The following is a 14,384-nucleotide window of genomic DNA, read 5'->3' as shown; positions in this document are numbered from 1 at the left end:
TCCAGAATTAAAATATATATATATATATATAGCATGAAATTTATGTTGAGAAAAAATTTTAAACTTAAGATCGTTTTTTACCATTTTTGGTTTTAAATGACGCCCAGAGCTGTTTAGTCGAGACAATACATTTACTTACTATAAAAATTCTGTAATCTGTACTTACGAAATTAAAATCTACAAACTAGAAAATTGCATGAAAAAACAATGTAGTGTTTTTGGAATTTAACTTAGATTTAATTCTATACGATATCGTTCTACGAAAATTTATTTGGCTGCAATCTGATTCACGCTCACAATGCTTAATTAAAAATCATTTCATCTTTATTATCAAATGTTAAACAAAATGTTGAAGACAAATGATGCTTATGAGGATTGTGAGCATGAATTAGACCGCGGCTTATGTGTGCGTACAACAATTTATTATATATAATAATATATAAAAATATATCGTATTATTGGTAAAATAGCGATGCTGTTATAGTCTGATTTTCAGTTCAGATTTTTTTTTAAAGGTAAAATCACTTGCTGTTCGATCGAAGTTTCGGCTGACCGACGTTGCAACCACATCCTACGCGTGTGTCTCCTAATCTTATTAGCCATTTTCATTTTATGTATAAGTGGTAAATACGAAATAGTAGGAGAATATCATAAGAGAAGAGTGTTTTAGTCTCGATCAAAGACATAGAGAATGGACTGCGTGATCCGTGTGTCAAAATGGTCAACAAAAATGAGAGAGAGGGACCGTAGAAGACGGCCATCTCCCTCTCATTCTCTCTTCCATTACACCATGGAATGGAAAAAGATAGAGATGGCCGTCTTCCACGGACCCTCTCTCTTATTTTCGTCGACACATTTTGATACTACATAGATACGGGATCGTGCAGTCCATTTTCTATGTCTTTGGTCTCGATAGCGAAGATAGGGGAAGATCGAGATAAAAGGTTGCCTTCCAACAAGCAACACAGATGACACGGTGTGTCACAGTGTATCAAGTACGTTCTTGTTATTCGCCAATGTTAAACAAGGATGAGATGATAACTGTATTGTAACATATAATAATTCTTAAATAACAAAACTCCTGTATAAATAAAAAACAAACTCGGAAAGAAAAGGGCACTAGGAGTGAAGCGCAGATAACTTTACGCAACGCCGTATATATCAAACAAATCTATTTATTACAAACAATTGTGCTTACGTGTTTCGGCTCATTTTTTAACCTTTTTCAGAGACAATGGTCGCGTTCAGCAGATTCAACTGTTGCGGAGCGGATCTGTGAGCGCTCGCTGCTATTGGCTGATCTAAAAGAATATACCAATAACAGTGAGCGCTCACGGATCCGCTCCTCAACGGTTGAGTCTGCTAAACGCAACCAATGAAAATTACATATGTAAATTATAATTTAAAAATAACAAAGAATAAAAAGATGTTTAATCATAGTGAGCTCTCCCACAACCGAGAAATAAGATCTGATGACAATTTCATCTTAAGAACACAATAAAATGAATAATAAAAAAAGAAAGGAAAGAAATAAATAGAATGCTGAAATTCTGAGAAAATAATTTCTCAGAATTTCTTAGAAAAATAATAATTTTGAAATTAGATTTATCATAATTACAATGATTTTACCGGGAGTGAGGAGGCCCATCATGTTCACAACGATACTGTATCGCAAACAATCTCAAAACCGGTCTTCAGAATAATTTAGGCCAGTCAGTCTCAGACACAGTGAGTCACAACAAATTGTTTGACAGTATTAAATTAAATTATCAAATGCTAACAAGACTCAATCACTGTGAAATTATCTGCGCTTGACTTCTTTTCTTTCCAAGGGATGAATTGTTTTTGTATTGTATTGTGTTGCTTGTTGGAAAGCACCCTAAGATAGTTCGACTGTACACATTTTTATGGTACGCAAATTAGTTATCATGATTGAAAATATCATATCATAAGCTTGCATTAAAATTTTAAGAATGTTAATGCTAATTAGGTATTTCCAGAAAATAGAATATTTCATATGAAAAACAATATCCTGCTTCAAGCGCCGAATGTAGCAAATGTGACGTCGAATTTATTATGTCTTAATCATTCTCTCATCTCTCGGGGGAGGGGGGGAGGGGGAGGATCACACATCTTATGTTCATCTATGTAATATAACATCACAATGTAAAAAGATGAATTCAGACACCGCTTATCTCTACGTGCTGTGGAAATATTTACTAACAATGAAGCCTCTATGTGTACAATGCATCGAGCTTTCGTGATTAATATTTTTATATATTTTGCGCATTTTTTTTTGTCAACCCCATCAATCAATCATCGTATGCACCACTTATTTTACAAAAAAATTGAATTTTGTAACAAGCAAATGGATAAGATAACTCGGGCTTGTCGTGTACTTTCTCTTGACGGGTCAATAAGATTTTTTATAATAAATTTATTAATTATGAGAGAATATAAAAACTTTTTAAGTTAACTTATTATATAAGGATATCTGAAAAATTTTATTTAAATAAAATTGAAATACGGAAGTATTGGCATCTTCTTTAGAATATTTATTTTATGACTTACGGTTTAGGCATTTGTTCCGGGTACCTCTTTCAAACAGAAACGGTTGTTAAACCCCTCTTTAAAAAAACTGCTCAATGTCTTTTACGTGCTTTTTTTCGGAAAGTTTCTTTTCAATACCATTTAAAAAGAACAAATGAATGCCATGCGATGGGTACTACTTGAGGAAGAATAGGAATTCTTTCACATCCCTTTACTAACAATGGAATCCATCCAACTGACGTCTGTGAAGTTGGCTTCCCCATTACTTCTAATGAATCGTATTTTCGCTGCTTTAATCAACTCTTCCTAAATTTGTTAGAGAACTCTAGAACTCTTTGAGGGGCAACCAAACTCCGCTTATTTTTTCAAAATTTTGAAAATAAGGTGCTAGCTTCACATTCGTAACCAACTATCCTTCGATTTTAAGGAGCTTTTAGTATTTCTATATAGACAAAAACGAGAGATAAATTTTTTTATGTGGCTGAGTCGCACGATGAAGGGATAAAAAACTCCTTTGAAAAAGATCCGTTTTTTCTTTCAGAGTGAATATTGTCGAAACTATAAAAGATAAGTTTTCTAGAATGAAAATTGAATTAAAAAAATTTTTAATATAATTATAAAATACCTCTTGAAACCATTCAATTTTCATTGCGGAAAACTTTTCTATCTTTTATAGTAGTTATAGTTTCGACGATATTCACTCTGAAAGAAAAAAATAAACTTTTTTTAAGGGAAGTTTTTACCTCTTTAGCGTGTGACTCAGTTAATATGAAAAAAGATGTATTTTTGTCTACAGAATAACATAGAATTAAAAACTCATTAAAATTGGAGAGGGGGACAGTTGGTTGTGTTAGTAAAGGGATCACTATATTCCTCTTCAAGAATAGGCTTGTTTGGATTCCCGCCTGGGTATTCTCCGGGTCATGTTATCCTTGTTTAATGTTTGATAAATAACAAGGATACAGTGATACATGGATGACACTTGGATGGGAATTTAAACAGTCTTGTGCGCGCGCGCGCGCGTGAGTGCATGTGGTAATATATTACCTTCATTATTTTTCAATAAAAATTACTAATAGAAATATCTTCTATACAAGGAATTGTCTAGGAACTAATAAAGTGACATAATTCTTTATTTTCTTATTTAAAATGTAGAGAGTTTAAAAATAGCATTTTTTGCGCATAAGACAGGAACTATGCATTAAGTCTGAAACAAAAAATAATAAACAAATAGAAAGAAATTATAGAATGATGTAAAAAGTTATTTTTCCTAATGATTAGCTATAAAAAGTTTTTGAATATTTGAGAATTTTATTTATTAATAGTTATTTGTTATCTTTTTATTTTCATAAGTGCGACATAATTTACAACTTTGTGCATAACTGTTCTTCGTTGCTTGAATCGTTTGCACGACAAAGTATTGTACAGTTATGTATACTTGTAAATTTTTGCTTTTACATTTTTAAAACCTTGTAAAATATCATTAATTATCAAAAGGTTTAATATCGGCGATCAATTTAATCTTTATAAAAGAGAGTCTAAAAAATCTACGCAGTAAAGAGAAAGTACACAACGAAGCATTTTTTAAATGTCTTATTGAAGAACAAACAGAATTGATTTCGTATTAGATTTATGATAAGACGTATTTTAATTTTTATTTGTCAAAATATTGTTGCAGAATCTTTGTATCACAAATGCAGTATTCCGTGTTGTAACGACTGTAATAAATTAAAACCACACGTGCACATACATGTACACGAATAACGCACCAATTGGAAATTGAAAACGGTGACATACAAAGGAAATACAACACATGTTGCGGGAACGTTTGTTAATAAAGATTTTTCTTGTTATAGGTAACGCCAGTACCTCGGAATTTGTACGGCAAGAATTAAGGGCGGTTGTTGGCGCGCGAACGCAACAACAACAGCAGCAGCAGCAACAACAGAGAGTGCCCAACAACCTACAGAATAATCTTTCTGGTCAAGTTTCTCAGGACGATTTTGAAACACTTACAAACAGTCTGACATTCGACATGCCTTCTGCAGGTATGTATACTGTACATGTTGTAGAATCTTTACTATTTTCCGAACTTTTCGGAATCACATAGAGATAGTTGTTTGGTAAATAATCAGCTACAAATATATGCTCACATAGCAAAATTGGGGATCTCACAAGGGATCACAATTGTTCGGAACCGATTCGATTCTTTTTCTCTTTATTATGACTGGTCCCTTGTCAGTAAAACTACATTTTCTTATGATACTAATTTCTTTCTCTGCATTTTTTTTTTTATTTTAACGCAATGATAATTGTATATTGCCCAGAACTGGAATGCAGAATAATTGAAACGAATGAAAAATTTTAGCGTATATTTTATTGATTTAGTACCGCGCTTTTAATAGATCGGTTATATAAATTAATATATAACTATTGTATATTATATATAGACTTAATTTTATTACTACCTATAAGTTACGTATTTGTTGAAAAGTAAGTGTGAGAGGTCCATGAAGTTATTTAATTTCAAAATGTTAGATTTTGTAGTATGCTTTTAGCATACTCGAATCAAAATCGATCGTACGAAGATGATTTGAATTTAATAAGTTTGATTTTTGTCAGCATTTCTATATAGAGAGGCATTGCTTTTCCTTCTTCGAATTTTCTCACATTTTGATCATACAATCCTAATGTTAACTCCGGTCCCGATATATTAATTTTTTATACGACGTTTCATGAGCGAGTACTGTGAAAAAGTATTACAAGCATTATAGTTTCCCCTTGTAGATCACGCACATTTGTTTAGATTCATCATTGCACGCGATTATTGTTCCAATTAATTACACTGATTTACAATGCATCTCCTGAGGCCCGTGTGTTTCTCCGTAAGATTTACATTAAAAAAATGCAAATATACATAACGAAAACCCTAACTCTTCCAAGTAGTTTCGAATGCGGAAAATATTATATACGGGTAAAATTTTACTTTTTACATTACATTATGAAAAAAGGAAGAAAAAGTATTGAATGTGGTTTTCTCGTCGTGTTTTGATTGAACTGAACGTTAAGCTATTTGTATAATTTCTCAAATCTTTTACAAGAGAGACAAAAGCGAGTCCTTAGTCGATCGAGATTCGTATGAATTTGTATCGATATACTGGCTGAAGCACGCGTGATCGCAGTGCGTAATCTCCCGCTTCTTGTAAGAAGAGGCATAATACTTTAGTTCTGCAAAGATTGTGGTAACGCCTACTGTTACAATGTCCTAACTAGGTGAGGCTGTGGTTAGCGATGGCCCCGCCAAGATCTGGGGGAGCGCCGGAAGTGCCCCCTCGTCCTCCAGGGTAAGAACCCCATTCCGACAATATATAATTACTTTTACGTATTTTTTTTAATTTGATTTTGTTATGCTATGTCTTCCCTCTATACGCTTGGCTTCAGAACTGATTGTGCACGAAACATGTTTAATGATCTCTCTCTGTTTGCGCACTGAGCGTAAAACTTGTATGGGGTTACTTACTTTTTTTTTTTTAAATTTACATCGCTCTACAAATGCATGCAAAGTCGTCGTTCGACGATTATTGTCTCGGCATTATCGTTACAGTACTCGCACGTGACGATAATTCTTTCGAATTTTCCGCAATAGCCATATAGTTGGAGATCAACTCTTGTGTATGCTAAAGTAGAAACGTATCCTGAAAATTATAGTTGATTGAAGAAGACTTGAGGGAGATAGCATTTGACGAATTTCTAATCTTTTATAAATTAGGGTTTGGCTTTATAGTTGTAGAATTTATTCCTACTTCTTTTTCTTTTTACTACTATTTATTTCTATTTTGTTTGTAATTTAACCAAGAAGGGAAAATTTAATTTTTTTAAATAAAAATAAGTCTTTAAATATATTTCTTATATTTTTTACACATAGTAAGTATTATACAATCTATTTTTTGTTTAAAATATGAGTTTAAGATATGTTAAAAATAAAATTATCAGAATTTTATAATTAATTATTTCGATTTATGTTCGATCCATCAATAATTATTTATTTCGATTTTTTCGAAGCTAACGAATGTTTCAAGTTAAGAAATAAATCACGAAATTGTCCATCACACATAAGTATTAAAGTTTATATCTTCATAAAGTAAAATTTTAATATTTTTTTTTAAAGTAATGTATTACAAAAATATTTTTTACAAATAATAGAATATAAAGTAGAATTAATATCTATAGCACTTCGAAAATATAATTACTATTTATATCATATATTGTTCGCAAAACATAAATTTTTTATATTTTTCTAATATTAAGAAGTATGCTGTTAATAATGCGTTAAATAATGCGATGAAGACAGTTTTACACTCAGTGTCAATGAGAAACGCTGTGTTTAATATTAAATAAGCTGATTTTGTTACCTCGCTAAGTAGATTCTTGTTCGGACTTTATCGAGGCGCATTAGCTAAACATAGTTAATTGCCTCTATTGTGTGTAGCGCGCGTTTACGAGTTGTATATATTTTGTGCGAGGACTAATTGTATTTCTTTGGCTGCATTAACTGCGAGTAACTTTTAAATTTGTTTCATTCATGCAAGCATATGACTGATATAGTACCAGCGTAAAATTAGCCTTTGCTATATATTTTATGATATTTTTTATGAAATGAAAATATTGTATAATAATTGATAGAGCTCTAAGTGTCAAAGAAATATGAAAATATGTAGACTTATAAAAATTATGCTGTCATTAGATGGTATAGATACAGCTCAGGATTTTATATATTGATACATCAAACTTAAAATTCATTTTTCTCGATATAACTTTGTTTTACACAATTCAATTTTCTCGATATAAATTTTTCTATACAAAATATATTTTTGTCGAAATTTTTAATTATAGTTTTAGTTTCATAAAAGATTAAAAATGAGAAGAAAATCGTGTATGTGAATATAAGTGAGATAATTTTATTTTTTTATTAATTTTAAGTAAATTTTAATTTAAGAAAATTCTGATTTATAATATTTATTCTTATTTATTTATTTTTTTTTATTTCTTCTGATTCTTTTTTTTTTTTTCAGTGCTATTTATCGAATGGAAGTTTATTTTTAGGTACTAAAGAAAAAAATAGGAAAACTGTGATATTACCTAATTAAAATTTTCAAGAATTAAAAGATGCAGATTTATAAAAGAAATAAAATATCTGTAAGTTAAATATTTCTCGTATTAAATAATTTTGAAAACTATTGTACATAAAATATAATTTTGTTGATTAATTTTATCTTTACATAGTATATAAAAATTTATTTTTATAATTAATTATTGCTCTTCTTTATAGTGACGATTATTAAGTATGATCAAATAAAATTAATTAGTAATTTACATTATTATTAAATTAAATTTTTTCAAGTTTATTTATATGAAAAAAATAAATAATTAAAACTAGAGAGCAATTATTCTTTATATTCAAGTAATACATACGTAGGAATACGTTTTTTTCTCTAAGCATCGCACACGATTTTCTTTTCGATATTTTTAAAGATTTCAGCGGAATGCATTCATTCCCATATTGAGCGTCTATTTAGGGAATGTCAAGCAGTATTTTCTTTCGTATTTACAGGGTGATGGTGTTGTAAGCTTCAGCTCATTCAGAGTAATCAGTAATCATACTACCATTTGTTGTATTGTATAACGTCTAGTAATGCTTTTTCACAGTGAGCCAACTAGATATCTACGCGTAGTTCTTAATTTCTTTTTTTTTTCCCGAGAACGATTATTCTTATTGCATGAGAAAACCTGCTAATGCTGCAAAGAGGAGGGTTTAGAAAGACATTTTAAATTAAAACCTGTACGATTTTTTAATATATATTATATAGATATATTGAGCATATTATAGTTATCTGTAAGAAAACTCGATTGGAATTAATTCATTAATTTATGATCAATTTGTTTTTAACATACAAGATGTGTCGTATATCTAATTTATCGCAATATTTGTTTATAAAATAAATTATAAAATGAATATTATTTAGCAGCGATAGCTTCATGTCATTTATGTGTCAAATACATGCATTAATCATGTATCAAATAAAAAAATTAATTTATTTTCATCTAGATGATAATGTATCTAATAATATCTATCATTAATATATGAGTTGCAAACTTTTAAGTATTAATTAGAAATAATTAAATAAAACTTAAAGAGTACACAACAAAAAACTTGTTACTGAATCTATTCTATAAAAGCGCGAGGAAGTCTTTTATGTTATGCTTACGCCGATCATAGAATAAAAAGTATTCAGCTGTATCAATTAAAGCAATATATCAATTAAAGGCGAAGTATATATATTTCGTTTATAAAAGATTTTACAGTAGCGATCATTGTTGTGCATTGAAATATTGGATGTGTAGTTGCTATGTGGCTTCAGATTTCTGTTCTTTAAGTTTGTTAGGGCGAATCATTGTTTGAGTATTGAAAGGATTCACACATCTGAATAATTAATAAAGACTTGAATTTCTCAGATGGATGGATCCTTTTCATTTTACCAAATTCTGAACGATTATTCCATAAATATGTTTATGCGAATACTAAATATACGAGACACGGCTGTACCATTAATGCTGCTACTTGAAAATATTTTAGAATAATCGAATATCATATGATGGAAATATTGCAATAAATAGTTAGTCATCAAAGTGATTTCAAACCGATTGTCGAAGAAATATTCACTATAGAGACATTGTTTTTTATTGATCCTTTTTATTACCTTTTGATCCTTTGTTTCACACATATTAAATTTGTAGAGAATTTTAATTTCACAAATCCTTAAAATTCTAAATCTTTTGATGCAAATTTTTGATTTTTTGTTCTTTTATTTTTAATATTATAAACTTTTACGAATCCTTGATTTAAAACATTATTTTAGATAATATTAGTTTTGCTAATTCCTATACGCACATATTCCTAAATTCACACATTTTTGACACCGGACTTACAGTGCCATAAATCCTTAATTGCAAAAGCATTATTGTGAATATATAAAATTTTGCATAACATTATTGTAAATTTTCCGTTTCTTAATTTTTAATTTTATAAGTTTCTTGTGCCGAAGATCCTTAATTTCCACGGATTTAATTTATTAAACAATTTCTTATCCTATAGTACCTGATTTCTCATTATTTTATTATTTAACTAAGCTTATAATTTTTTAAAATACCAAAGTCAAAGATATTTCGGTGCTAGGAAATTTAAATTTTAATGCTAAAAAACTAGATCTTTAATATCTTGTATAGTATTTGCAACTATTTTGTTAATCCATAAATATATACTCTTCGCGATCGGTTTTGGAATCTTTATATCAGAAATAGCGAAAACGGTTTTAAGAACGTCTTTTGATTTCAGATTACTATGGAGGAGGCACGAGGTGATCCGACAAAATCATCATTGCTGCAGAAGCTACTGCAGTCCGAGTGACTGCAGGCCACTATCCCGTCATGCAGTAAAGAGTTATATGTAATATATTTTTGAGTGTGCAGAAAGCGGAACGGAGATATATAGGACATATATAAAACGCGGAAGAGTAAGAGTACGAAAAAAAGGAGAAAAAATGCGTGAGAAAGAATTATAAAATGCATATACACTTATACGTAATGGATACTATTGTATTATATGTAACGTCACACACGGAGTCAGTATTCATATACGTATCACCAAATACAATGCAAAACTAGCGCGCGGTGCTCTCTAGAATGTTGCCCGTCGATCAGTCGAGGAAAAAGGACGAGCGAGAACGAGAGAGAGAGAGAAAGAGAGAAAAGAGAAGAGTGAGAAATAGAAAGATAGATATAGGAAAAGAGGAATAGAAAGATAGAGATAGGAAAAAAGAGATAAAGAGATAGAGAAATAGAAAGAAAAAAAGAGATAGAAAAGGGGGAAACGGCGGGACCTATTCCCTTTCTTTTTGCTTTTCGAACTTGAAGGACCAAAAGTTTAGTTTTCGTTTGGCTGTGTCGAGATTTCCTGGCTGAGCACGCGATTCGCCAGGAGTATCGAGGTCGCGTTTTATCGTGGTATGGAGAGAATCGATTCGCGGCGTTCGTTCCCGTCGCCTTTTATGTTTTTTCCTTTTTTTTTTTGTTTTGTTTGTTGAGGAAAGAATCTTTCTCTCGAGCTCTCGTCTCGACTTCGGATGACCGAAAATATATGTCGTATCGTATATTACGCTGTGATGATCACAAGCATACGATGAACCCACATCCGCATTTTACCTGTCGATACCTGTGTGTATGTATGTGTATGTATGTGTTAATGCTTGCGCGTGTGCGTGTGTATCGCGTTCTCCGTCAGTATTGTATTTGGTATATCACAAGAGCGGGAAAAAAAAGGAGAGGAAACTATATATAGGTACCTCAAAAAAGGTATACTTTACTATACCACTGGCTGTTGAACATAGATACTATTTATAGGATTTAATTATTCTATACACAGATGAAAAAAAGAAAGAAATAGAGCACTCTATTCACGTATTCTTAATTTAACATCTTTTTTCGACTATTACATTTATGAATAATATATTTGTGATTGTAAGAATCTGCAACCAAAATGTGACAAAGAATACTTGTTGTTGTTAATATGATTATAACTATTATTATATTGTAATAACTATTAATTTTATTTTATTTTATTATTATATTATTAATATTATTATTATTATTATTATTATCGACATTATTATTATCACTATTACCAATATTCTTGTTGCAATTATTATATTATTCTAGTAATAAGAATATAATTATTATATTATTTTATTATATATATATATCAATATTGATATTATTATTGAACACTTGGAATATTCATATTTCTATTCAATAGTAAGAGTACCTTTATATAAATATAAATATAAATATATTATTGTATAAATGTATATGTATATATATGTATAGTGGGTTTATGTACGCGTTATATATAAATAATAGATGCGAACATTATTTATGTATAATCGATACATAAATTGACGTATATTTATATATCTATACATGCGAGATGGAGAGAAAGAGAGAAAAAAAAGGAAAATCGATCTTCTATTTTGCATAGCTCGGTAATGATTCTCTTTTGGGTCTTAGATGCACACAAAATTACTTCTAAATGACATCTGTTGTTATATAAATGAGAAAAGAGGAAATCTAATTACACCTACACGTGTATATGCACACGATGCTATGCGCGCGCGCGTGTGTGTGTATACGCGTGTACACATACATATGAAAGAAATCTCACGCAAGTGTCTTATTTTTCCAGGAAGTTCACCACTTATTAAAAGTTGGAAGAAATCGCTACTAGAGGTTTTGAATGCGTGTAACGACAATGATGGGCTCTCGGTATGGAATATGCGAATAGAGAACATCGGCGAATTTTCTTTAGCATCGACGGAAATTTGTTTTAATTGTAAAATTAATGATTCGCATGAGAAAAACCGTCTCTCTTTTCCATTTCGTTTTAACCGTGATTTACAAATGTGATTTCGACGGACGCGAACGTGGCAATTCTAGTGTTTATTTGGCGTGTATTATTATATTTATATTGTTATGCGTCCGTCTTGTGTTTTTTAAAATTTCGAAAGTTTTTTTTATCGAAGGGAAAAGGGAAGGCGTTTTTAGTTTTTTTTAATTATTTAATAGAAATTAGTTTATATTGTTTTAGTGTTTGAATCGTCGCATGATTACTATATAATGAAAAGCAAAAGAATCGAATTTGTTTGTTGCGTGTATCTAAAAAACGGATAGATATGCGTTGTTAACAGCTTTCGTTGTTTTCTAATATTTTTTACAATACGATATATGTTTTTTCTCCGCGGCGCGAGGAAATAAGTATGATGACAATGATGATAACGAGGTTGATAATGAGATTGATGATAACTGTGTTGATACTGTGATGACATTAATACTTGGCCTGCTCGTCCCCTGTTGCTTTTTCTTCCAATTGAAAGCAGTTACAAAGTTGTAATCTCCATACAAAAAAAAAAAAAAGAAAAAACACGACCGTGAGGTACTCTGAATATGTACACGTACATACATAGGCATGTACTTGCCTGTGAACGCGGATACGTATATTACGCGTACGAGAGAGATAGAATGAAAGAGAGCGAGAGAGCGAGAAAGAGAAAAAAAAACGAGATTAGTACGCATGTACATGTTTGTGTATGTCCGCGCGTGTGCATGCTTATGCCAGGGTGCGAGATGGAAACGTCGTGGCGTTTAGGCGTGCAGTGTGTATGCGTGTGTGCGTGTGGAGGCGTGCGTTGTTCGTAGGCACGCTCGTACGCGGGTGTGCGTAGCAAATTACGTCATATAGATAGATCATATGTGCTTTCTAATGATGAATAATTTTATAAATATAAATATAATATCGATCTCTCACCGTGTACGTTCATTTCGTACGACGAGCTTGTATGTGAACTTCGCGTGTCCTGGAAAAGGCCCGTTCGCCTTTTATTAAACTGTCAAATGATTTCAGTGTTCTTGCTTCATTTCAGTTGATTCTTTTAAGCGTTCCGCGAACACGTAAAATATCCTCTCCCCCTTGCCATTTTCCCTTCTTCCTCATTTATATCGCTTCCAGTTTCTGCCTTCGCTCAAGAGCTTAGCGTGATATTATTTTTAGATATAGTCTAAAACTAAGATATACTCTTATTTTTTATTCACCGAAAAACGGAAATTAATTTTATTTAAACTGAAATTTATTTATTTAAGGAAACAATGTGTTTTATATCTTTTAAACGAATTTTTTTCTGCGTTTTATTTTGTAGATGGTAACGAGAAATAAATTGTCATATGAAATACTACAGATGAAACAATGAAACTGTTTTGTTGTTCTCATTAAGCAAAAAAATTTTCAAGTTATGTGACCATAATATTTTATTTAAATTGAAATTTATTTAAAAATACAAAATATTTTATACCTTCTAAAAACAATTTCATTTTGCTCGTTTTATTTTGTAGGCTGCGACGAGAAGTTATTAAATATAAAAATACTATAGATAAACCTTAATTTTCTTTACTAATAATAAAGAGATAAAGGGTATACGAGCAAACAAATTCGTTAAAACATTTAATTTTATTCTAATATATTGCGAAGAATATTACGTTATTTTTGGCGTTTCGTCCCGGCTTCCACTACTGGACTCATCAGTAAGGCATTGTAGTGGAAGCCTACCTTAGACGCCTGTGTAAGTTATTAAATCGAGATTTTATATAAAGAGATATACGCGTATCTCAGCATTTGCGAGAATTTGCGAATATCGATAGACCTCTGATGGCGGGTCTACGTAGTAATATTCTTCGCAATATTTATCCAAAGTAAGAACAATGTCCCATTAATAATTAACTAATATACGTAATCCCCCAAAATTTGCGCGCCGAACATTCGTCGGTCTTGAAACGCAATTCCCATATCCCCCCTAAATTGCGCGCCGTACAATCGTCGGTCTTGAAACCCAATTTTAATAATCTGAAAATACTAAATCTAGAAAAATTGTGATAAGAACGCATATTTTCACCCGCGTAAATTAAACGTAATATTCTTCGCAATATATTAGTGTTGATAAGGTTCAGAGGCGGGTACTTTAAAAAAAGGAAAACGATGGCACTTCTATTGAAACCTTTTAATAATTCTGAAGAGTACAAAAACGGAGATACAAGGCACACCGAGTCTCGCGAGCGTGTGTTTGAAAAACGAGAAAAGAAGGAATAATTGCGTGAGACGCGCAGGCGCGAAACGTTAAGACGGAAGATCGCGAGGCAGCGTCTCGTCGAGAGATCGAGTGTGCGAACGAAGACGA

The 14,384-nt window shown here is 31.2% G+C and overlaps 1 protein-coding gene across 4 annotated transcripts in view; it reads left to right on the top strand.

Annotated features, from left to right (window-relative positions):
* LOC108775659 (putative uncharacterized protein DDB_G0291608) overlaps window positions 1-10,394 on the top strand; it is a 146,128-nt gene extending 135,734 nt beyond the window's left edge. For 3 of the 4 annotated variants that reach the window (XM_018542091.1, XM_018542090.1, XM_018542087.1), the window contains 3 exons: window positions 4,407-4,598; window positions 5,824-5,894; window positions 9,944-10,394. In XM_018542091.1, coding sequence (XP_018397593.1) covers window positions 4,407-4,598; window positions 5,824-5,894; window positions 9,944-10,015 — 335 coding nt within the window. In that variant the 3' untranslated portion in view covers window positions 10,016-10,394. The remainder of the gene's footprint in view (window positions 1-4,406; window positions 4,599-5,823; window positions 5,895-9,943) is intronic. The other variant, XM_018542089.1, reaches the window with a different exon arrangement.
* Window positions 10,395-14,384: the final 3,990 nt, after the last annotated feature.

Source organism: Cyphomyrmex costatus, unplaced genomic scaffold (genome assembly GCF_001594065.2).
Source record: "Cyphomyrmex costatus isolate MS0001 unplaced genomic scaffold, Ccosl1.0 scaffold302, whole genome shotgun sequence".
Lineage (NCBI taxonomy): Eukaryota > Metazoa > Arthropoda > Insecta > Hymenoptera > Formicidae > Cyphomyrmex > Cyphomyrmex costatus.
The sequence above is the reverse complement of the archived record's forward strand: the minus strand, read 5'-3'. Positions and strand labels throughout refer to the sequence as shown.